This window comes from Bos indicus, chromosome 28, assembly GCF_029378745.1.
Source record: "Bos indicus isolate NIAB-ARS_2022 breed Sahiwal x Tharparkar chromosome 28, NIAB-ARS_B.indTharparkar_mat_pri_1.0, whole genome shotgun sequence".
NCBI lineage: Eukaryota > Metazoa > Chordata > Mammalia > Artiodactyla > Bovidae > Bos > Bos indicus.
This window is the reverse complement of record NC_091787.1, coordinates 4,151,615-4,177,843: the sequence shown is the minus strand read 5'-3', so window position 1 is coordinate 4,177,843 and position 26,229 is coordinate 4,151,615. Positions and strand designations below refer to the sequence as shown.

Here is a 26,229-nt window from a genome sequence, read left to right as displayed (position 1 = left end):
TATCCATCTACACTCACTGCAGCACCATTCACAACAGCCACAAAGTCATCCCGAGTCTCCAGGGATAGATGAATGAGTAAACCAAATCCAGTCTATACAAACAGTGAAGGGCGGGGAAGCCTGGCATGCCGCAGGCCCTGGGGCTGCGAAGAGGCGGACATGACTTAGCAACCGCATAACAATACACTGGGTATTATTTAGCCTTAAAAAAAAAAGAAAATTCTGACGGATACTACAATACGGATGAACCTCGAGAACACTACGCTGTGTGAAACAGGCTGGCAAGAGAAGGACAAATCCTGTGTAATTCCACTTGCAGAAGGTAGTGCATAGTCAAATTTGTAGAGATAGGAAGCATTAACAGAATAGTGGCTGCCAGGGGATGCAGGGAGAATAGAATGAGAGGTTAAGTGTTAAATGAAGACAGAATTTCATTTTTGCAAGATGAGAAGACTTCAGTGGATAGACTGTAGTACCACAGTGTGAACTTTATGTCACTGAAGTGTGCACTGAAAAATGATGAAGATGGCAAATTTTATGCTTTATGCATTTTAACACAATTGAAAAATAGTAAAAAGAGTTTAGACCTATTTTTTTTTTTAGATTTAAAATATTTATTTTACGGCTGTACTGCACAGCATGTGGGATCTTAGTTCCCTGACCAGGGACTGAACCCGCATCCCTGCATTAGAAATGTGAAGTCTTAATCAACAGATCGCCATGGAAGTCCCTTCAGATTTTTAAAAATTTTTTTACTTTTTAAAAAAAGTTTAGATCTATTTATTGACCTATAGAGATAGTCACCGATGCACCATCGGGGGGGAAAAAAAAAAAACCACCAGTAGGGTAGTATACTCTCCTTTTTCAACCTAAACCAAAAGCCCTACGTGCACATACGCTTGCTTATGTCTGCCCAGGCCAGTAGAGCACAACACGGAGGACTCAGTCCAACCATTACACCTGGAACCAGAAGGAAGGAGGGACAGGCTATTATATTTTCATCATTTTCTTCAACTTCCTTGGAATTGTTAAAATTGTTCCAGTGAACACTTTAATTTTTATAAGAACAAAAAAAAAGAAAGTAGAAGACCGAAGCATACCCATTCCTGCTGCTATGACCGGCACAGGTAAGTCATAGTTGTACAAAAGGAAAGACAACATCAGAAAGTCGATGTAGCTCCGATGACTGGGCAGCAGGACAACTGGATGCTCCTGGATGGCTCGCTGGAGCTTTAAGACAAAGGTTACACTTGGAACACTTTCAGCTTTCACGCTTATTAAAACTGTACCTTATATCAGAAAGTGGAAGAATGTGCTACTGGGGGAACACTAACAATGTTTTTCTGCCTCTCTGACCACATACACAAAACTTATTTCTGAGTTCTAGCTAAATAATCTCACATAATGCAAGAATATTAAAAATTTAAAATTTACAGATCATAATAATAGTAATGGTGATGATCACTAACATACATTAGTTGAGCAGCAATTAAGCATTTTACATGCATTGTTTGATATTACACACATAAATTTGTAAATAAGGCCTAAGCCTTATTCAGCTTCCTTGGTTGTGACATAGTCATGCCACTAATGTTCACGGGGAACTGGGAACAAATCTGAAGTCAGATTGAGTTAAGAAGTCAACAGTTAGTTGTTGTACTAGACTGACTGGTGGTTTGTAGGAAGAGAGAGCAAGAAATTCTCTCTCAGAGATTTAAAAAAAAAAATTACACATTGTTAGGACCAAGAAAAGGAATGGTACTTTTCTATTTATACACTGGACTCAGGGGAGAGTGGATGCCCGGTAGTAGGGCACCCCACTCCAGTACTCTTGCCTGGAAAATCCCATGGATGGAGGAGCCTGGTAGGCTGCAGTCCATGGGGTCGCCAAGAGTCAGACACGACTGAGCGACTTCACTTTCACTTTTCACTTTCACGCACTGGAGGAGGAAATGGCAACCCACTTCTTGCCTGGAGAATCCCAGGGACGGCGGAGCCTGATGGGCTGCCATCTATGGGGTCGCACAGAGTCAGACACGACTGAAGTGACTTAGCAGCAGCAGCAGCAGGGACAAATGCAAATGAACTTCCCAATACATTTCTCAGGCTAGCAACCTCAAAAATACCCAGTGTGTCAACATACAGTCTGTTCTTCTGAAATCTAAGTACACAATCAACTGAGGTAAGGTAGTTTGTTATCAGTTAGGATCTAGCCAGCAACATCCCCTGCCCCAGCACTGTACCAAACACCCTCCAGCAGAGATCCAAATAGTAAGTCAGCAATTTAGAAATTAGTCACAGGAGGAAAAAGAAGAAATACTTGGAAGCAAAGTAGATGACTGAATAAAAACACAGCATTAAAAGGCATGAGCAGGAAGTCCAATGAAGGTAAGAGCTTTCAAGTAAATTAAAAAATGTATTAAAAAATAAATAGATAAAATAATCTTCATAGAGAAAGCTCTTGTTCCCAGAAAAAAAGTATTAAATGACAGGAGTGATGCAATTAGAAAAACCAGCATTTGGCAATCATAAGAGTAATAACTGGATTCAAGCAAAAATCATCAGTGGGTATAAAGACTAACAGAGGAAAGTATGATGAAAAACAGGAACCTGAAGCACTCCCCAAGACGTGTATTCATTACAAGGGGACAGAGAGTAACTGAGTGGAGAAACATGGCAGAGCGAGGTGACCAACTGATGAGCGTGAACATTACCAGGAACAAGCACACAGAGGCCACGTGCTCGCAGGCTGACACACGGAGGACGCGGCCTTAGCCTGCGTGAGAAAGCAGCTCCAATCCAGATCAAGGGGCAGCGGGAAACACCTGGTCTGTTTCTTCAAAAGTAGTTTCATGAAACACAAACAAAGACTAAGGAATTGGTCTAGATTAAAATTCCAAAGAGATATGGAAGCTGACTGTGACATATGACATAGGGCTTTCCTTGCCTGTATGTGACAGAGCTGGGACAGCTGGTGAAACATGAAAAAGATCTGTATTACCAGCGTTGTGTCCATGTTAATTTGCTTATTTTGATAATTATACCACAAGAGAATGTCTTTGTTTACAGGAAAAACACGCCAGAAAGGTGTGTGAGTAACAAGAAAATGTTGTAGAATCTCGGAGAAACATACACAGAAACTCTCTTACTACTCAGTGAACATCTGACGTTAGCCTAGTCTGTCAAGTCTGTGAGTAAGTCGGTTTGTCTGAAGCCTGCAGGTCTGAAGGGAAGAGGGAGAAACACCCATCAGAGAGGCAGAGCTGCTTTCTGCTCAGGCTGGATGCCGCTTGATAACCAGGAGCTGCTCATCCAGTGCAAAGTGGGACACCTCTGAGTTGAAGAAACTGTGAGGGGTTGAAGAAGAGATTGTTTTTTAACAAGCAATACTCACTTTCTGAATCCCTTCTTCATTTACACGCACTTTTGAGAAAATCTGTTTAAATATTTTACTCAGGGCAAAGGCAAAAAACCGAATGGCTCCTAGACGCAGCTTGTGGCTCATTTCATCCAGGATCTCACAGGCTTCCTCTCGGAGGACCTCGACAGGTTGAAGGGATTCCTTGGAAAGCTAAAAGGGAAAGCAGGGATAAATTTCTGGGGAGGAAAAAAAAAAGTCCAAATTCTTTTTGCTCAAATCAGCAGGACCAGTTCCAAACGGACTAATGTTATATAACTCACAAATGGCATGTTTTCTTCCTAATTTAAATGGATATGATTTAAGCTTATATCCAAATTCTCTAAGTTGCTGCTCAAAATCTAGTGTCTGAGAGCATATACTTTGAGAGTTACTTTCAGTAGATTATTGTATCTCTTCATCTAATTGCTTAGTGCTATTACAAGGTAACAACATACAAGGTGAAAATATAAGATTCTATTGAAATAACCACTCACTGTATCAGATATGCAGGACACTGGTACAAAAATCTCTGAACTATCAAAGGATAACTAGTGAAATTCATGACCTCACAATGGAATGCTCTTCATTCATATGGCATGCCACATCTTTCTGTACAGAGAACAAAATGCTGGCTGTGTGCTGGGACTGTCAAGTGCCTGGAGACGAACAAGTCACAGCTTCTATCCTCAAAGAAGCCTAATCTGTTCCTTTAACTTCTCCCTAAAAAAGCACTTTGAAAAAGACTGAAATCTATGTAATAAATTATATTTGTTCTTACTAAAAGAGAATGCTCTTAAAGACAAGGATGGGATGTTAGAGCCCCAATCTCCCCAGTTACATGCAATGAAGGAGTTTCACTTTTTGAAAAAACTGAGGTGAATTTAACACACAAATTGCCATATCAAAGGAAATAAGTCAGTGGCATTTAGTACTTTCACAAGTGTATAATTATCCTCTACTTCGGAGAAGGCAATGGCATCCCACTCCAGTACTTTTGCCTGGAAAATCCCATGGATGGAGGAGCCTGGTAGGCTGCAGTCCATGGGGTCGCTGGGAGTCGGACATGACTGAGCGACTTCGCTTTCACTTTTCACTTTCATGCACTGGAGAGGGAAATGGCAACCCACTCCAGTGTTCTTGCCTGGAGAATCCCAGGGACGGGGGAGCCTGGTGGCTGCCGTCTATGGGGTCACACAGAGTCGGACACGACTGAAGTGACTTAGCATAGCATAGCATAGCTCCATATCTCAGCTTTTCTCTAACATTTTAAGATTTTTTTTAAATGTGTACCATTTTTAAAGTCTTCATCAATTTGTTACAATATTACTTTTGTTTTATGTTCTGGTTTTTGGCTGTGAGGCATATGGGATCTTAAGTCCTCAACCAGGGATCGTAGCCCCTGCACTGGATGGCAAAGTCTTAAGCACTGGATCACCAGCAAGTCCCTGTGTCTGAGTTTTTGAGGAGCCAGTTCAACAGGCCCAAGACTGTGGGACCAAGATAAATTGCTTCCTCTTAACTGGCACTCCCTTGTTTTACTCAGAGCTTATCCTTACACTATATCCTTATACTCAGAAAAGTGATGAAGCAAGAAAGGTTTAGTGATATGATCAGAACACAACCAACACTGAATATAAACAGGCCGGAGACTGAATGAACAGGAGGTGGGAAAGTGAAGACAGTGGCCACAGAGTGAATAACTGAAAAGTCTGAATGAGGAGAATAGAGAGGACAACAGTTACAGTAAAAATGTTTCCAAACTTGGAAAAGCCTTAGCCCTGTTTCTTGTCTTTATATCATCATTGCATTTAAAAAACTATGATAAAATATAATACCATGAAATTTACCATTTTAACTATTTTTAAGTGTAAAGTTTGGTGGCATTGGACCTGTTGTCAGATTAAGGGAAGAATCAACAGAGAAAGAAAGGCTGAAGATAGAGACAGGGAGAGGCTTCTGCTAGAAGTCTCAGAAGAGATTAACGTGTGCTCATCTTGGCCCGGAACACAGAGGCCTTGTCACCGAGCCCAGACTAAAGCACACATGGAGAGGGTGCAGATAGAGACACACCTCAAGATAAGGAACAGGAATTTGAGGAAAATAATTTCTAATCTTTTTCATTATTCCAAAGTAAAAATATGATTGTTTGCTAATGGCAAGAAGGGTAGAGTCTAATAAGAGCTTAAGGTTTGGCAGATTTAGGGGACGGGAAGGGACTGATGTAAGAAGGGATCTCAAGTCTGGAGATCACTGATGTGCACGACTCTGCCCATCCACCCAGGAGCAGCCCGGTACCTGGTGACATGAGAGAGCTACACTGACACAGATCCTGGGCAGTCTGGAAGGCAGACTGGGGTACATGAGAATTAAAGTTACTGGTGACATAATTAAGCACGTAATCCTAGGAAAGGCTAATGAGGACGAGAGGACAGAAAGGCAGAATTAGAAAAAGGGAAAAAGGAGGACTCAAGGATTTGGTGGGAATGGATTTCAGGAAATGAGCCTAGGAAAGGGACTACACTTGGAAAACTATCAAGATAGTTCAGACCAGAGACAGAAGAGCCCCAAAGGTGATAATGGGTGCTGAAGAGAAGGGTAAGGGCAGTGTGACGCTCAGTTTTAGGCAAAAGAATGGGTAGTAGGGCCATCCTCTGAATAGAGGATGCAGACCGGGGACACTGCAGGGGTTAAAAAGGTAGATATACTGATTTTGAGGTATTTGTGAGACACAGAACTTAGATATCCAGCAGGGAATAGGGCTGTCGGAGATAAAATTCTGAATGCCAATAATATAGCCAAGGGTAGAGATATCGTTTGGATATCATCAGACTATAGATGAAAACTGAAATGATGAGAATGGATAAAATCGATCAGGGAGACTATAGACAGGAAGAGAAAGAGGTTGTTAAGATTCAATTCTGAGAAACATTGGCAGATGTAAAAACACATAAAATAGATTAACAAGGAAGATGTAAGAAGAGAACCATTTGTATGATGTCACAGGCGTCCAGGTAAGACAGCCTGAAGAAGAGTGTCCAACGACAGGGACACAGCAATAACTGACCAAGTGGGGACTAAGTGGGTCCCTGGGATCGGGTTACTTGGAGACTCACAGTAACTTTTACTGGATGAATTTCAGCAAATGAACTTCTGAAACTGGGATGTGAGGAGGGCATCTGGTCCCATCACTTCATGGCAAATAGATGGGGAAACAATGGAAACAGTGACAGACTTTATTTTGGGGGGCTCCAAAATCACTGCAGATGGTGACTGCAGCCATGAAATTAAAAGACGCTTGCTCCTTGGGAGAAAAGTTATGACCAACCTAGACAGCATATTAAAAAGCAGAGACATTACTTTCAGTGACAAAGGTCTGTTTAGTCAAAGCTATGGTTTTTCCAGTAGTCATGTATGCATATGAGAGTTGGACTATAAAGAAAGCTGAGCACCAAAGAATTGATGCTTTTGAACTGTGGTGTTGGAGAAGACTCTTGTGAGTCCCTGCAAGGAGATCCAACCTTGCAAGGACTGCAAGGAGATCCAACCAGTCAGTCCTAAAGGAAATCAATCCTGAATATTCATTGGAAGGACTGATGCTGAAGCTGAAACTCCAATACTTTGGCCACCTAAAGCAAAGAACCAACTCATTGGAAAAGACCCTGATGCTGAGAAAAATTGATGGCAGGAAGAGAAGGGGACAACAGAGGATGAGATGGTTAGATGGCATTACCAACCCGATGGACATGAGTTTGAGTAAGCTCCGGGAGTTGGTGATGGACAGGGAAGCCCGGCATGCCTCAGTCCATGAGGTCACAAAGAGTCAGACACAACTGAGCGACTGAACTGAACTGAAGAGGGCAGCCTATACTTCTAAGGAGTCAGGATAAGAAGGGAAAGAGAAATGGAGATTTAAAAGAAAGAATACAAGGCCAGGAGGGGACCTTCCTCCAGATAGGAAATGTACATGCCAGTTTGAGCCAGCAAAGAAAGCTGGGAGCAGGCAAGACAAGACACCTGGAGACAGGAAGGATGTGAATAGATGAAGAACACAAGTTAACAGGCTTGTTGTTCAGGAGGAATGACTTCTTGAAGGCACTGGAGGAAACCAGAGGAGCAGAGAATGACCTGGTCTCTTATTCTGTGCAGCTGTGCTTCTTATTTGCCCAACAGATATGCCATCCCGACAGAGCCCTCTTCCTGGAAACCTAAAAGAAGCTAGTCTTCCAACTGCTTGTGCCCAGTGTGGCCCCTCTTCAGTCTATTCTACATCTCACAAACCTGAATGGTCTCTTAAATGCAGACATAATCACTTCATGCTACCGCACTCTGTGAGATAAAGGGAGCCTGAGGTGGAGAAGTGGCAGCAGAGATGGAAAGAAAAGAGACAAGTGCTATTTTTAGGAGAGCACCTCACTGTTCGGAGAGCACATCAGCAGCTCTCAGTGACTGACAGCGTATGAGAGGAAAGAAAGAAGTGGAAGATGGCATCCAGAGTTTTGGTTTGCGCAACTAACACATGGTGGGGAGCATTCTTGGAGACAGGGTAATCTGGGGTGGGGGATGGGGTGGGAGCATATCCATGGCATGAGGGTGAGGTGGATCAAAGACTTTGATTTATACATCTTGAATACGAGGTGCTTTTGGAACTTCCAAGAGGATATCCAATAAACTACAAAAATACACATATGAAACTCCAGAGAGATCTGGGCTGAAGCAATAGATACTAATTACCTATATTATTTATAATATACTATTTTTATATAGTAATATTATAATCAAGATTGCTGGGAAAAATATCAATAACCTCAGATACACAGATGACACCACCCTTTTGGCAGAAAGAAAAGAAAAACTAAAGAGCTCTTGATGAAAGTGAAAGAGGAGAGTGAAAAAGTAGGCTTAAAACTCAACATTCAGAAAACTAAAATCATAGCATCAGGTCCCATCACTTCATGACAAATAGATGGGGAAACAATGGAAACAGTGACAGACTTTATTTTGGGGGGCTCCAAAATCACTGCAGATGGTGACTGAAGCCATGAAATTAAAAGACGCTTGCTTCTTGGAAGAAAAGCCATGACCAACTTAGACAGCATATTAAAAAGCAGAGGCATTACTTTCAGTGACAAAGGTCTGTTTAGTCAAAGCTATGGTTTTTCCAGTAGTCATGTATGGCTGGGAGAGTTGGACTATAAAGAAAGCTGAGTACCGAAGAATTGATACTTTTGAACTGTGGTGTTGGAGAAGACTCTTGATTGCCCCTTGGACTGCAAGGAGATCCAACCAGTCAGTCCTAAAGGAAATCAGTCCTGAATATTCATTGGAACGATTGATGCTGAAGCTGAAGCTCCAATACTTTGGCCACCTGGTGCGAAGAACTGACTCACTGGAAAAGACCCTGATGCTAGGAAAGATAGAAGGCAGGAGGAGAAGGGGACGACAGAGGATGATATGGCTGGATGGCATCACTGACGCAACAGACATGAGTTTGAGTAAGCTCCGGAAGTTGGTGATGGACAGGGAAGCCTGGCATGCTGCAGTCCATGGGGTCGCAAAGAGTCGGACACGACTGAGCAACTAAACTGAACTGAACTGAATATTATAATATGGAGACATTAGTATAAGGAAGGTACTTAAAATTCTGGCAATAAATAAAACTGTCCAGTGAGTGAGTAGAATAAGAAGGGGAGAAAACAAAATCTTGAGGAACAGCAGTATTTAAAGAGATAGGTTAAAAAAAAAAGAAGCCTGTAAAGACAACTGAGGAATAATAAAACAGATGCGGTGGGTAAGCGGAAGAGTATGGTGTCATGAAAAGAAAGAGAAAGCATGTGCCAAAAGTTAGCCAGGATTTGAACTAGGTTGATTTTAGTCACAAGGAAGGAAGTCATTCACAGCCTTGGGAAGAACTACTACAAGGGGTTGGAAGCCACTCCATGAAGGGTGAGAAAGTAGGGCAAGAGGCATAGAAACCAGCCAACTTCTTCAAAGGGGAGAGAAGTGGGAAAGGAAGGGAGGGGTACTAAGGAGAAAAGGAACGTGGTCAAAGGGGGTCTATTTAAGCTGGAAGAGCAGTGAGCATATTAAACGCTGATGGTAAAGAGCTGATAAAGAGGAAGAAGCTGAGACATCTGACTGGACAGGCAAGAGAGCCAAGTCCCTGAGGATGAGGAGGAGGAGGAGGAGGAGGAGGAGGGATCCAGAGTGAAGGAGTAGGGTAGGGACTAAACTCAAACAGAAGGGGCTCCATTTAAGAAAATGATGTATATTAGGTGCAGGTAAATTAGAAGCCTGATCACAGCCAAGTTCAAAGAGTTCTCACATAATGGCTTAAATTTTCTTTGTGAAGTAGGAAGAAAAGTCATCTGTCGCGAGTATGTGGAGATAGATTTGGAGGTTCAAGGAGAATAGGGCAATTAAAAAGTGCCATTTAGGAGAAAGGGAGGAGACGAAGAAAAGAGAAGAACGCCTGGGTTCTAACCTAGACCAATTAGGCCAGAATCCCTACGGATGGGATCAAAGTATTTTTTTTCCATTAACTCAAGAAGTATTTATTGAACGTGCACTATGTGCTAGGTACCATATAGCAATTTAAAAAAGAGAAAGAGACAAAAAAATTCTTGCCTTCACAGAGTTTACATACGTGTGGAAAACTGTGTTTAACTTCTGCAGAAGTTCTCCAGGTGATTCTCACAAACAGTCAGTATTGAGAACAACTGTCTTTATCTTCTAACAGATGAGGAAACCTGACTTCACTTACGTGAAGTGAGAGAAGATTAATAATTTCCCCAAGACAGATCACGCTAGATGAAAACAATACGATTAACAGCATAGGTCCTAAGTCTAAATCAGAGGAAAACAGACAGCAAAAAATAAAGATAATAAAGGGTTTTCCTAAGAATTCCCTGGCAGATCAGTGGTTAGGACTCTGTGGTTTCACTGCCATAGGCCCAGGTTCAATACCTTGGTCAGAGAATTAAGATTTCGCAAGCCATGTGGTGTAGCCAAAAAAAAAAAAATTAAGAATTTTCCATAAACCTGACTCACCTCCACTTAAATGTCAAAGAAGCAGGATCTCTCCATGAACATCAGGGTGTAGAAGCTCACTACCACGTGAAGGGCCGCCACAGTGAAGCTCCGATTGCGCCAGCTAGGACATCGACCTGGACAGCTCAAGTGACGTGTCCAGAGCAGGAGCACAGCCTCTCTCTCCAGCCCTCTTCTCACCCCTCCTCTAAGCCCCTAACTCATGAATGGCTCCATCAGCCTTGATTCTGCCTTCCCTTCACTTCATTCACCCAAATGTGAGATGTAGGTACAGGGACTTTTCAAGGCTCCCTGAATAATTTTGATGTGCCACGAGGTTTGAAAACCGCAAGAAAGAAGTTATTTGTTCTGCTAGAACACTCTTCTTCATCCATTTCACATGGCAAGTCCCTACACATCTTTCGAGCTTCATTTAAAAAATAACTTCTCTTACTCCCTGCACAAAATTAATTGCCCTCACGCTTAATTAACGTCCTGTACACTGGCCTCCCACTGGCATGTCTTGTGTATGTATTTCACTGTAACTGACTGCACACCGGTCATCATTTCCTATGAGACTAAACACTCAGGAGGTCAAGGACTCTGCTCAACTAGCTCACTATTAGACACAATGTCTAGCAAAGAGGCTAGCATGCATTATAGGTAAAAAAATATTGGATGAATGTGCTGAATATAGTGAAATCCAAAAAGATACATTAAAAATAGCAAAATAAATTCACAGAATCAAGAAGAAAAAGAAACTTGTACACAATGAATGAATCTGGCTATGGCTGAAGATGGACTCACTTACCTGTTTAATGACATAATGAATCTCTTCAGAATTGAGAACACTACATTTAATATCACTTGGCTTACAAGGAGTAATTCCCTTATAGACAAGAGGTGTGTAGCATTTCATTGCAAACTTCAAGTCACTGACATGCCTCCTCTCCTCTAAAACATCTTCAAACTCATCCCACTTTTTGAGCTCTTTCTGTAGACAAGGCAAAGGAAAGAAAGTCATGCACATGCTGTAAAATAAGTTAAGACAGGTTAGGAACTACATTGGTAAGGTTTCATCTTTGTCAAAATTTTTATTCTGACATAGAGTAAGAACAGAATGCCCTGGAGAAGGAAATGGCAACTCACTCCAGTATTCTTGCCTGGGACATCCCATGGACAGGGGAGCCTGGCTGCAGTTCATGGAGTCGAAAGAGTTCGAAACAATTTAGTGACTAAACTGTTACCACCACCACCCTCACCACCATATGTATCTGAGAAAATTCCATACATGAAATGAGTGGGTCTAAATAAATTTTTGCCTAAAAAAGAAAAGCAAAAAAAAGAACAGGGTGTTCTGATTAGATTTTCACATAGTAAGAAAAAAAAAATGTAGCTATTATTAGGATCAATGAATTGATATTAAACTGTAATATTTTATTTTTGATTGCTATCTTTATACAGCCAGTGTCCCTATGCCAAAGTTAACAGGTACAGTCACAGTGGGGCACTAAGGTCTAAAGCAAATCTGATCTATTTCACAGGTTTCATCCATCACCCTTGTTTTGTCTGCCTCTTTTAGTTGTTTTAAAAAAATTTTTCATTTAAAATTTGGCTGTGCCAGGCTTTACTTGCAGCATGCAAACTCAGTTGTGGCATGTGGAATCTAGTTCCCTGACCAGGGATCCAACCTGTGCCCCCTGCATTGGGAGTGCAGAGTCCTAGCCACTGGACTACCGGGGAAGTCCCTTCACTTAGTCTTAAAAATTAAATCAAAGCATACATTAGAAAGTTACCATTGTGTCAAATAAATTAAGAGTACAAGGGCGCAAACTCAAGACACAAGTGCTCCCATATAAGCTCTCTGGGGCAGTTCATATTTTGTTGTACTAGTTTCTTATCTCCTTTCAACCACTGCAAATCAGCTTCTAGCCAACCCACCCCGAAACTGCTTGTTATTAGGCTTCTAAATCGTTAAATGACTTCTAAATTGTTAATTCTTAAAAGTTTGTTTTTCTGATGATAAAATAGTAGTAACAGTCAGTACAGCTAACATGCATCACTGCTTCTTAAGTGTCAGGCAGTGTTCTAAGAACTTTACCTCCAAGAAGGGGCAGTCCTCACAACAACCCTGTAAGGGAGTCAGCAGCACTACCCCGTTCCACAGCGGGGAGCCTGAGGCACAGAGAAGTGAAGTCACTTAGCCAGGGCTCCACAGCTCTCCAAGGGCAGAGACAGGACTCAAGCTCGAGCCTTATCTAGGCACAGACCTTGTTTCTAACCACTATCCTACACTACTCAGCATGTTAATTATGGAAAATTTGGAAACACAGAAACACACAAGCAAAGACAAACTGCCCACTACTCTTAACTTTTACTCAAACTACTCTCAACTTTTACTACTAGTTTCCTTATTTTTTTCATTCATAGATAAAAAAGTACATATTTTTAAATTTAAAGCACAGACCATACCAAATATGGTTTATCTTGGTTTAAACCAAATATGGTTTACCTTATCAACTGTATTCTGAGTACTTCCTTACATTATTAATAAATATTGTTTTAAAATATTTTAGGGGCTGCATAATCACCTTTATATTCCTTAATTTCTTAATATATTTTGTTCTAATTACCAAAGTGATACATGTTCATTATAAAAATTCAGAGGATACAAAAAAGCACAAAGAAAACTAAAATCGACACCCAATAAGCCAGATACTATTTCAGCGAATGCTTGTCTCTATGCCTGTGGACTTGGTCTCTTCCTCAATCACACACATATTTTTGTCACCTGATTTTTAAAAACTTAATGTTAAAAACACTCTTCCATGTCAATTTAAGTTTCTCCCATATAACTTTAAATGCCGGACATTTGCACTATTTTTCATTCCTTGCTACTATAAAAGGTGTAACAAACACTAATATTTCTTTCCAATCTAACGACTAGACCTGGCCTCTTTCCAGTCTTCCTCCTCCTAAACCTCCGCACAGTGTGACACCACTCTCAAGCATGCCCTCCTGTCCTTAGCTACAACAATTCGAAACGCTCCTACTTTGGTTTTTAATTCTCGATTCTTGTCAAGTAGAAAATTCATCTCATTTCTCTAATTCAGAGATTCTCAACCTGGGGGAAATTTTCTCCCTAAACTACAAATACGTCTTTTTCCCTCCCACTTCCTTTAATATGTGTTAACCTCTCCAGCCCTCTTCTCCTCACTCCACACAGCGTTGAGCACTCTCACCTACTCAACTGCTTTCAAATATTTGTTCCTGAATCCCCTGCACTGTCCTCTCTCTTCTTCAATTTGGCCTTTCCAAAAGTGAATTCACTTCTCCTCTGAACAATCCTACAACCTGATCATTTTCATGAAATATCAATCAATAACCTCCATGCCATCTTCACTCCTCTGTTTAGATCATTCTAGATCTCTCCTCCGTCACCCTTTACATCCAATCCATTTCATCCTGTTAACAAGGCCTTTAAGAATCAATCCTGTCTTCTCATTCATGTATAGCCCATGCTCTTTATCACAACAGCTTCCTCACTGGTCTCCCTGCCTGTGTTTTGCCCCTTTGAATCAGTCTTCCATGCCACTACATGCCTTTTTTATTTTCTATTTAGCCGTGCCAGGTCTTAGTTGCAGCATGTGGGATCCAGTTTCCTGGCCAGGGATTGCACCCAGGCCTGCCTGCGTTGGGAACACTGAGTCCCAGCCACTGGAGCAATGGGGAAGGCCCCACTCCACGCCCTTTTTAAAACACAATTCTGGCCAAATTCTGGTTTAAAATATGACTCCCCCCTCCCCCCCCCCCCCCCATCTCCTTCAGAATAAGACCTCAGCCACTCCTGGTGTCATACAAGAACCTCTGAGACCTGGCTTTTCCTTCTCACCACACTCATGGTCCACTTAACAGTGAGTGATTCGATTTCCCCAACACAGTCCATTGCTGACATGCCTCTGGGCCTCTGCACGTGTCCATCGGCCTGGAATGCCCTTCTGTTCCTATCCTTGCTCAGGTATTACTCTTCTGTGAACTCTCAAGATCCCCTGATGGAATCACTCTGCCTTCCTCATTAGGACTTCTTTCTACATACAACTATTATGGTATGTATCACATGACATGTGATCATTTGCACATCTGCCTCCCTACTAAAATGCAAGTACCTTGAGGGCATCTTAGTATTTTGCATCTTTGTATTTCCAACATCTAGCTGTGTTTGGAATATATATATGTTCTGAATTACAAAGGCCCGTCTAGTCAAGGCTATGGTTTTTCCAGTGGTCATGTATGGATGTGAGAGTTGGACTGTGAAGAAAGCTGAGCGCCGAAGAATTGATGCTTTTGAACTGTGGTGTTGGAGAAGATTCTTGACAGTCCCTTGGACTGCAAGGAGATCCAACCAGTCCATTCTGAAGGAGATCAGCCCTGGGATTTCTTTGGAAGGAATGATGCTAAAGCTGAAACTTCAGTACTTTGGCCACCTCATGAGAAGAGTTGACTCATTGGAAAAGACTCTGATGCTGGGAGGGATTTGGGGCAGGAGGAGAAGGGAACGACAGAGGATGAGATGGCTGGATGGCATCACTGACTCGATGGACGTGAGTCTGAGTGAACTCCGGGAGTTAGTGATGGACAGGGAGGCCTGGTGTGCTGCGATTCATGGGGTCGCAAAGAGTCGGACACGACTGAGTGACTGAACTGAACTGAACTGAAGGTAATTAAAAAAAAAATCCAGAATTTTAAACTGAGACCACCATTAGGCATAACAAGAATATAAACAGAAGCAAAAAAGCATTGATGGGGAGCTTAAGTATGAAAGGGTAGCATGTAAAACATGTGAAACATGCAAACATGAGCATTTTTATGTTCATATATAAAGAAAATATATGAGGGGAAAATATTGTAACTGTTGGAATTCTGGTGTAAAACTGCAGTCATTGTAACATATCACAGACTCCTGCTGAAGAACCTTAAATCTCACATTTCTCATTAATAAAGTAACAGTATAAGTTATATAGGCTCAGACTGGGTAGAATGCCACAAATTACCATTATAAATGATATAATTTTCAGGGACAAAAAGAGACTTAAGAGACTTCCCGTTTAGTGTGGGAAGAGAAAAGGATCAGAAAGAGCTGGGGAGGTGTGTTTAGGGTTGGGGGGTGCAGAGAGAGAGGACGGGGGAGTGGGGAGAAAGGGAGTCCTCAGAACAAGAATGCGCCAGGCAGAGTAGCAGGTATGTGTACTCTGCAAACTTCCAAGATATGTTCACCTACGGTCCTTCCATGGTTCTGTTAACTGCAGGATCAAACTCACACCTCTTAACACTTGACCTGGCTACATAAAGACCTAGTTACCTAAACAAGCTATGACATCCCATGGCTCCTACAGCTTTGTTCAAGTTACCTCCAGGAGCAGCATTCCTTATCAAACATTTGGCACCTGTTATTAACATTCTTGGCATTGTGGTGTATGTCGGGGATATGAGCTGTGTGACCCAGAGAGCCACAGCTTCTTTTGTTGGTAACCAGGTGCACGGTGGTACCAGTTGTTGAGACAGGTCACTTACAGATGGCCCTCCCCCACTGTTCACCTTGACAGTGCTCAGCCTTCAACAATAGTTTCTGTACACCTCCTCTGTGTACTATTTCTAGATTCTCCTTTAACCTAGGACTGAAACGGTCATCTTCTCCTTTGAGTTTGTAGGGAGTCCTCATTACATTTTCATCTAGAAAACTTCAATAAACTTGTATTTGGTGTTTCCCCTACAAGAATGTGAACTTCTTGTCATGTATCTTTTAAAAAAAATTTGTTCTTTCTTTCTTTTTGGATGTGTTGGGTCTTCACTGCTGTGAGGGCTTTTCTCTAGTTGCAGTGCCCAGGCTTCTCATAGATGTGGCTTCTCCTGTTGTAGAGCACGGGCTCCAGGGTGCACAGGATTTGGTAGTTGTGGCTCCCAGGCTCTCAAGCACAGGCCCAGTAGTTGTGGAGCATTGGCTTAGCTGTTCCACGGCATGTGCGATCTTCCCAGATCAGGGATCGAACCTGTGTCTCCTGCACTGGCAGGCAGGTTCTTTACCACTGAGCCACCAGGGAAGCTCCTTGTCATGTGTCCCTAGTAGGAACCCAATCATTGTTTGCAGAATGATAACAAATTACTAAATGAAGCCACTTCTTGAGCCCTGTTGATGACAGCTCTCCAATATTTAGTCTAAAGCTCAAAGTTCTCCCAATCTGGTCTAACTCAATGTCTAATACAGTGGTTTTAACACAGGCTGCATATTAAAATTAACTCAGGGAACTTAAAAAAGGAAATGGCAACCCACTCCAGTACTCTTGCCTGGAGAATCCCATGGAGGGAGGAGCCTGGTAGGCTACAGTCCATGGGGTCGCAAAGAGTCGGACACGACTGAGAGACTTCACGACACGACACGACTTAAAAAAAATTCTGATACCCAGGCCCTCCCAAAGATTCCTGATTACTTTGGTCTGTGAGTGCTACCTGTGTATCAGAAGTATTTTTGAAAGTACTTTAAATATTTCCAACATGCAGCCAGGGTTGAGTGTTACTGCTCCTTAACTGGCCTTCCCCACGTCTTGCTGGACAAGTATTTTCCATCCTAAAATAAATACTCACAGGACCAAAATACAATGAGGAGTCCAAGTCAGAAGACTGAGGTGAAGTGTTTTTCCGCTACTGTCTTCCCTATCTTACTTTGTACAGCAAGCCTCTACCTGTATCTCCATTACAACTGCTCTGGTGGGCCCATTCACTCAACAGTGACTGAGAGCCCCAAATATACCCGGCACTGTTCTACAGGCTAAGAATACAGCCTGAACAAGGCAGACAGGAAATGTGCCCTGAGGGGGCTGACTGTGCCTGCCCTTAAGGAGATAAACAACAAAGAAACAAGACAGGTTCACTAGGAAGTCCACCAGGAGCATGCTGGTAAAGGTGCATCTACGGGAGAGCCTTGCTTTATAGCATGTGCCAGTGTCTGTGGTCTATACCCTCCCACCGTGGCAAGTTTCAAGCTACCAATGCCTGTATGCGTGCTAAGGTGCTTCATCGTATCTGACTCTGTGCGGCCCTACGGACTTATGTGTCATGGGATTCTCTGTCCATGGGATTCTCCAGGCAAGAGTACTGGAGCGGGTTGCCATGCCCTCCTCCAGGGGGTCTTCCCGACCCAGGAATCGAACCTCTGTCTCTTACCTCTCCTGCATTGGCAGGCGGGTCCTTTACCACTAGCGCCACCGGGGAAGCCTCAAGCTACCAACACAACCTTACTAAACACAGTTAGGAGGAGATGGAAGGAGCCACTGTACTTTAGGATTTCCACCTTACAGTGTGACATAAATAACTTCAAGAGCATAACAGTGAAATTTAGTAAACTAATGAGGAAGTGCTGAGTTGTATTAACTATTTTTAACAGAATTTATTTAATGGAAATTTATATAATAATCTTTAATTTTTAATAATAGCAGTGTTTTAACCATAGGGTTGCAAACTTCATACAAGTTAATGAGCTTTGAAAGTCAGGATAAGACTGTTGTAGCATAACACTGAAGACAGAATATAAAGAAAATAAAACAGTAACTAATCAAGAGTGATTGGAGAGCTACTTTAGACTGAGTGTGTGGTGGGGGTAAGGTCTCTTTGAGGAGATGATGCTTGAGCTGGGATCTCAATAATAATAATAATAATAATAATAATAATAATAATAATAATAAAAGGCCAGCAATGCAAAGTTCTGGGAAAACACAGCATGTTGTACAGAGAGGACTTTAAGTTCTCTGAGGAGGGAGCATGCTTACTTCTGAGAAACAGAAGGCCAGTGTGGCTGAATACCAGCGAGCAAGATGAGTCAAATAAGAGACAGAGCAGTTGCCCGACTGTGTAGTCTTGTAGGACACTGTAAAAGGACGAGACTTTTCATTCAGACTCTAATAGGAAGTTCTAACTTGGGTTATGGGTACACCCAGTAATTACCCAGTCCCAGTCTGCTTTTCATCTGTGGTATCACTGGAAGATTCCAAGCAGACCTATGGCTTCAGATACAACCTACTTGCGGATGGCTGTCATATCCATGTATTAAGGCCAGATCATCCTCTTTTACTCTGGTATCATATTTAAATATCATATGAAATATATTTGTAGATCATATCATTAGAAATATCATATTTTAACTGTATTTGGATGTTTCCCCAATACTTTGTGATGTATTGGGTCCATAATATGATAATTCACAAGTTAAAAATCATAATGTTGCCTCTTACATCTCCAACTCCCCACATCCTAAACTGAAATTACTATTGTATAACCCCAACTAAACCTGTTCCTCTTCCTCTTTCTTATCAGTGAAAGGTGGCATCATCTGTCCAGGCGCCCTATCGCAGAAATCAGGAGTCAGCTTCAGCCTCTTAGCCACCACATGTAACTATCCCAAGCACCAGACAAACTCATCCATCTCCCTTCTCCACAGACTCACTGCCACTGCCTGACTTCAGGCTTTCATCAATCACTTCCCTGAATTGTGGCAATAGAGTCCTAACTGATCTTCATGCTTCCAGATCAGATTCCTTCCCTAACCAGATTCTAATTCTACAGTCTTTGCTTAAGTAAAAGAGATCATCCACACAATCATTTGAGAAACCTAGTAGTCTTCTTCACTTTCACTTTTCACTTTCATGCATTGGAGAAGGAAATGGCAACCCACTCCAGTATTCTTGCCTGGAGAATCCCAGGGACAGAGGAGCCTGTTGGGCTGTCGTCTATGGGGTCGCACAGAGTTGGACACGACTGATGTGACTTAGCAGCAGCAGCAGCAGCAGTTCTCTTGGACTTTGAAAAATACAAATCCGATCATCCTTAAATGATGCCCTGTAGGGACTTCCCTGGCGATCTGGGGGTTAAAACTGCACAGGTCCCACATGGCGCAGCCAAAAAAATAAATAAATGGTTGCCTCATAAAGTTTAAGATTTATCCTTAAGGACATTTAAACATATAAACTTCCTTTAGGAAATATCCTCTGCCTATCACTTAGCAGTGCTTCTCAGTTCAGTTCAGTTCAGTCGCTCAGTCGTGTCCGACTCTTTGCAACCCCATGAATCGCAGCACGCCAGGCCTCCCTGTCCATCACCAACTCCCGGAGTTCACTCAGACTCACGTTCATCAAGTCAGTGATGCCATCCAGCCATCTCATCCTCTGTCGTTCCCTTCTCCTCCTGCCCCCAATCCCTCCCAGCATCAGAGTCTTTTCCAATGAGTCAACTCTTCGCATGAGGTGGCCAAAATACTGGAGTTTCAGCTTTAGCATCATTCCTTCCAAAGAAATCCCAGGGCTGATCTCCTTCAGAATGGACTGGTTGGATCTCCCTGCAGTCCAAGGGACTCTCAAGAGTCTTCTCCAACACCACAGTTCAAAAGCATCAATTCTTCGGTGCTCAGCCTTCTTCACAGTCCAACTCTCACATCCATACATGACCACAGGAAAAACCATAGCCTTGACTAGACGGACCTTTGTTGGCAAAGTTATGTCTCTGCTTTTCAATATGCTGTCTAGGTTGGTCATAACTTTCCTTCCAAAGGAGTAAGCGTCTTTTAATTTCATGACTGCAGTCACCATCTGCAGTGATTTTGGAGCCCCAAAAAATAAAGTCTGACACTGCTTCCACTGTTTCCCCATCTATTTCCCATGAAGTGATGGGACCGGATGCCACGATCTTCGTTTTCTGAATGTTGAGCTTTAAGCCAACTTTTTCACTCTGCTTTTTCACTTTTATCAAGAGGCTTTTTTAGTTCCTCTTCACTTTCTGCCATAAGGGTGGTGTCATCTGCATATCTGAGGTTAATGATATTTCTCCCGGCAATCTTGATTCCAGCTTGTGTTTCTTCCAGTCCAGCGTTTCTCATGATGTACTCTGCATATAAGTTAAATAAGCAGGGTGACAATATACAGCCTTGACATACTCCTTTTCTTATTGGGAACCAGTCTGTTGTTCCATGTCCAGTTCTAACTGTTGCTTCCTGACCTGCATACAGATTTCTCAAAAGGCAGGTCAGGTGGTCTGGTATTCCCATCTCTTTCAGAATTTTCCACAGTTTATTGTGATCCACACAGTCAAAGGTTTTGGCATAGTCAATAAAGCAGAAATAGATGTTTTTCTGGAACTCTTGCTTTTTCCATGATCCCGCGGTGCTTCTCATATTCCGTTTATTCTACCTTTGTCTATTTTGGTTCCCCCAAACATGCTAGGGTGTGGTCTTCTTACACTGGCATCTAGGGTAGTCTTCCTCTTCCTCATCTACCATTCATATCTAAAATCTCATTTCAGGTGTCATATTCTCTTAGAAGCCTTCTCCAAGTTCCCAGACAGGTTGGGTGCTCCTCCTTATCCCTCCCACAGCATACTCAGCATACTTCAATCACTGTGCTTATCTCACTTGCCTGGGTACTAAGTTGATTCAGTTGTGTCTGACTCTCCATGACCCCATGGATGAACTGTAACCCACCAGTCCATGGGGTTCTGCAGGCAAGAACACTGGAATGGGCTGCCATGCCCTCCTCCAGGGTATCTTCCCAACCCAGGGATTCAACTCACATCTCTATGTTTCCTGCATTGGCAGGCATGTTCTTTACTACTAACGCCACCTGGGAAGCCCTTATCTCACTTAATTATGATTATTTATTTTCATGATCTCCTGTGAAGTCCCTAAAGGCAAGAGGTGGATCTTTAACTTCCATATCTTGGACCCTGTCAATGCTGACTAGAACACTGTAGGTACCTACTACTGCAACATCTGCTACAATCAGTGGTTTCTAAAACATCTCTTAAGATCAGAGTGTTGCACAATTAAGAGCCTGGCAACGAAATATATAAGGGCGGTCTGAACCAGTAAGAAAAACTTCAGGTTAATAAGAAACTAAAGACTGTAGTCTTAAGAGTAGTGAGGGTTGCTGTCTAGCTTCAAAAGTAGTAACAGTGTACATGCAATTGCTTTAGTTTTTCACGTGAAAAAGTGGACCAAAGTCTTACCTTTGGTGAGCGGAGGAAATAAAAATTCAATTACTTCCTTTAATACACATGTGGAAAATTGCTGTTAATTCATAAACCAGTTTAGGGCTGAAAAAGCTACCTATAGGGAGTCAGAGCTACACAGTAACCCTCTTCACTACATTCCAAGGTTGAAATATGTCACTGAACTATGAAGTGAGGTCAATGAAGAGAGAGGTCAAGTGATAAACCTTAGGAGAGTGGACAATTAGCAGCAATTATAAGTCCAGGCTCTTCACAGCAAGGGAACAGACGTTTTCCCATGTTCCACTGATTTCCCAATTTGAAGGTAGAGGTGGGTTTTGTTGTTGTTGTTGTTCAGTCACTAAGTCATGTCCAATTCTGTGCAACCCCATAGACTAGCCTGCCAGGCTCCTGTGTCCATGCGATTTCCCAGGCAAGAACACTGCAGAGGGTTGCCAATCCTGTCCCTAGGGGATCTTCCAGACCCAGGGATCCAACCCGGGTCACCTGCATTGCAGGTTGATTCTTTATCATATGTACATTCTTTTCTGAAACTGAGTTTCTTGTTTACTTTGCTCTTTCACGTTTTCCCTGTTACCACGTTCCTACATAAATTAACCTTAGATTTAAGCCAGAACATAGATAACATGACTTTAAAATATGCACTTTTATTTCTTCTTATGGTAAATAAAAATTAATTTTTTTTAAAGTCAATTGCCCCAGGGTAGTGCAATATTGAGAGCTACAAATTTCTGCCTCAAAATTTCTTCATGAAACAGTGAGTTACCAACATTCCGTTGGCAAAAAAGTTAAAATCAGGAGAAGGGGTTTAGGCGGTGAAAAGGCCAATTGTAGGGAGGTCGGGTGCCATTAGCTGTCTTTAAAAATCACTTGTGGGAAAAGTACAATGATGGACAGAGACAGAAACACAATAAAAATTTCCAGAAGCTCCAAATCTTCTTAGATTAGAAGTCTTAGAAACTCGATGCACACATACAAGCCAAATACTTTTTCTCCCAGGAATATCACACCTGCAAAAGAGCGGGATGGGGAACCACAGGCTACCTCAGGTTGGGTCAGACCCGCAGGATTCTCCGGTTCGAGAAATCAACCAAAAGGTAGTTCGACACGCCCTCGCTAGAGAGGGAGATTCCCAACTCTATTCCCTGGTTTTTGTGTCAGAGGCTTCCTGAAGGCCCCACGCCTGGTGGAGTGAAAGGGAAGGAACAAGCGGGCAGGAACCATCACCAAGACAAACTTCTAAAAGCATACTGACGTTCACACACACCGAGATACACCGTCGCCCTGGAAACCAAATCAATCACCTAGTCTCTCCTCTGGGGATCTCGGACCCACTCCTTCGGACCTCGGGTCGCAGCCCGGAGGAACCCGGGACCAAGAGAAGCGGGTCCTCTCGCAGCCCCGCCCCGGCCTCGCTCCCCTGGGCGCATACCGAGTAGAGAAGCACGACAGCCCCGGGACTGGTGGAGCCAACGGAGAAACAAGAGTTGGATGAACTGGAATGATCCATGCTGCGGCTGTTGTCCCGGGCGTGGCCTGCGATTCTTTGCTAAGCAGTGCTGCTGTGGGCGGTTCTTCCGCGCGGGGCGGCCCGACCTCGCCTAGGGCGGCAGCACCCTCTACGGCCGCTCCACAGGACCCCGGGCGCCGCCATCTTAACCAGGACGGAAGCCGCGCAGGGACTTGCGGCGCGCGCAGCCCGTCGGAAACCGGAAGCGGACGCCGAGCGGCGGGAGGTCCGCAAGATCTGCCCTGTCTTGCTGCGGCCCGCTGGCCTCACGATGGCTCAGGAGACCCGGTTGGCGATCTCTGGGCCTCCCGGTTCTCAGGCCCTTCTGGACTCTTTGCTCCAGAACCTCTACGACTTTGGTGAGTGCGGGGCCTCGGAGCCCACGTGGAGAGCCGACTTGAGGACCCCGTACCTGGCTGGCCTCAGGCTCCTGGAGCACCCTTCGGCTCGTACAACCTGGTTCAGATAATGGGTCCTGCACCCTCCCCTCGCCTACGACCGGGGTTTGTGAGTCTTTCTATGAATCAGATGTCCCAACTCGTTCCTGAGTGTGGGGGCCAACCGGCTTGCTTGTCGAAAGCATTAAGGCTTTCAGACTTAACGAGGAGATGTGCACAGGACCTCATGCTCTGGAAATAGCGTCCTTTCTCACTCCCGACCTCGGGCAAGCCCCTTTCCCCCACGCACCCCCAGATCCGCCTGACCCTCGGGCATTGGTGGCACCTTGTCGCTTTGGGACCCAGTCTTTTAGTGACTTCAGAGAACGGTTTCACATGAAGCTTTTCACGACCTTTCAGCCTTGAGTTGGCTGACTTATGCTCGCCTTCCTTCATCTTGATTGCGGAAAAGGAAAATTATCCATTAAAGGCTGGGAACTCCTGGCACTTCAGCAAGGAGCCAATTCTACACACTCTGAAGAATTTGCCCCAGGGAAGATGACACTCCTTCATGCACCAGAAATCATTAGGCATTAGTGCCGTATAGGTCAAACACATTTCTTCAATTTGTAGTGTGATGTTGCTGTTTTATTTTGGAGCCAGTTGCTCAAAATTCTAAGCTCATTACATAGCTTGGAATAAAAATAATAGCTAAAAAAGCATTGCGGTTTTACCATATACTCCATACTTTACATGTATATACTCATTTAATTATCACAACAATTCTATGAAATAGATATTGTCATTGATACTATTATTACAAGACAAATAGCATTATTGTAGAAATAAGCACTAGAAGTTAAAAAACTTGGAAGTTCACCCAGCTAGTAACTTGAAGAGCTTGGGTTCTAAGCCCCACACTGTCTGTCTCCACCTCCCTCACTTGTATTGACTTGTACTGTGGACAGAGTATCTCTGGGCCTTTGGAAATGTTGGAAGACAGAGAAGACTTAGTCTCTGACCTTGAGAAGTCCTAGAGAAGACTGTATCTGCAGAATCCTAAATATAGTTTGTATTAACACAGGCTGGAACTTGGAGCTCTGAAGACATGGGCAGTATCTACTTGTTTTTATATCCCTAAAGCCAAAGTTTAGTTGGCTCTTTATTTAATGTGTGTATTTTATTGAAATATAGTTGACTTACAATGTTTCAGGTGCACAGCAAGGTTATTTATACAAATACACATATTATTTTTTGAAATTATTTTCCATCATAGGTTATTACAAGATATTGACTATAGTTCTATGTGCTATACAGTAAACCTTTGTTGCTTGTGCATATCTATTTTTTAATTAGAAATCTAGCATTCTGTTTATACTAAGTCAAACAAGTGGAATCAAAATGTAATTTTTTTAGTTAGGCAAAAACTCAAGTTTTCTTAAATATATATATTATACATATGTATACAAAAGTTTTTTAGAAGGAAAGAAATGGAGAAATTGGAGAACATAAACTAAATGAAACGGGAGCACTGACTATGAAATAGAAAAAGTGAAACTAGGTGAAAAGTAAAAGATCATCTATAGTCTTATTGTTTTTAAACTTGAGTGCTCATTAGAAACATATCTGGAGCTCTGAAGAAAAAAACTACCTGAGCATTTGTATTTTTCAAAAAAATTCAAGATAATTCTGATATGCATCTGGATTTTAAAAAGTGATTACAGGTTTTTCTACTAGATCCTAGTTTTGGTGATACAGAGTTCTATTATTTTTCTGTTGACCAATCATGATACAATAGTGTTAAGTGAGTAGTAGTTACATAATTACAAAGTAAAAGATGTTTATCAGTTTTCACAGTCAATAGCCAGACAAAAAGTAAAAGATAATTACAATTGCAAGTCGTAATGGGAACATGATTAACAATATAAAATAATTACATAGAATTTAGGGGGGATCAAGTAGAGTGATGTGATAAGTGGAAGTGCATACATGCACATTTTTCACCCACCCAGTGTCTTTTGGTTGGTGCATTTAATCCATTTACATCGAAGGACCTATATGTATGATCATATTATTTTATTACTGTATATAATATAATAATATCCTCCTATATTATTACCATTGTCTTAATTGTATAGGTCTTTCCCTTTTCTTGTGTTTCCTGCCGAAAGTTCATTTAGCATTTGTTGTAAAGCTGGTTCCATAGTGCTGAATTCTCTTAACTTTTACTTGTCTGGAAAGCTTTTAATTTCTCCATCATATCTGAAGGAGAGTCTTACTGGATAGAGTATTCTTGGTTGTAGGTTCTTCTCTTTCATCACTTTAAATATGTCATGCCATTCCCTTCTGGCTTGTAGAGTTTCTGTTGAGAAATCAGCTTATAGCCTGATGGCAGTTCCCTTGTATATTATTTGTCATTTTTATTATGACAAAATGGGGTTGCAAAGAGTCAAACACAACTGAGCAACTGTCTCTTACTCAAGCTTTTGTTGATAGGAGGGACTAGGTCTGGCTCTGATGGGCAGGGCCTTGCTCAGTAAAGCTTTGATCCAATTGTCTACTGATGGGTGGGGTTGCACTGCCTCCCTGGTAGTTGGCCTGAGGCATCCCAGCCCTGGGGTCTGAGGGCTCTACTGTAGGGTTAATGGCAAACTCCAGGAGAGTTTACTCTAAGGGAGACTTTCCAGTGCCTCCGTCCCTGTGGTGAGCCCCTGCCAACCCGCACCTCCCGAGGAGGCCCTCCCACACTAGCAGGTACTTTAGGTTCAGTATCCTTTGAAGTCATTGCTCCTCTCCTCTGGGTCTTGGTATGTACAAAATTTTGTTTGTGACCTCCAAAGACTGGAGTCTCTGTTTCTTTCAGTCCTTTG

General features: G+C 42.6%; 2 protein-coding genes across 3 annotated transcripts in view; one reads left to right on the top strand and one right to left on the bottom strand.

The window, feature by feature from the left end:
• Nucleotides 1–23,041, bottom strand: part of GNPAT (glyceronephosphate O-acyltransferase) — a 40,531-nt gene extending 17,490 nt beyond the window's left edge. The window contains exons 1-4 of one of the 2 annotated variants that reach the window (XM_070781972.1): nt 22,905–23,041; nt 11,238–11,420; nt 3,395–3,571; nt 1,101–1,230 (exon numbers count right to left, since the gene is read on the bottom strand). In XM_070781972.1, the coding sequence (XP_070638073.1) occupies nt 1,101–1,230; nt 3,395–3,571; nt 11,238–11,420; nt 22,905–22,982 (568 nt within the window). In that variant the 5' untranslated portion in view covers nt 22,983–23,041. The remainder of the gene's footprint in view (nt 1–1,100; nt 1,231–3,394; nt 3,572–11,237; nt 11,421–22,904) is intronic. The other variant, XM_070781973.1, reaches the window with a different exon arrangement.
• Nucleotides 23,042–23,132: 91 nt separating this feature from the next.
• FSAF1 (40S small subunit processome assembly factor 1) overlaps nt 23,133–26,229 on the top strand; it is a 32,851-nt gene continuing 29,754 nt past the window's right edge. The window contains exon 1 of the mRNA XM_070781974.1: nt 23,133–23,341. Within this exon, the coding sequence (XP_070638075.1) occupies nt 23,254–23,341 (88 nt within the window). The 5' untranslated portion in view covers nt 23,133–23,253. The remainder of the gene's footprint in view (nt 23,342–26,229) is intronic.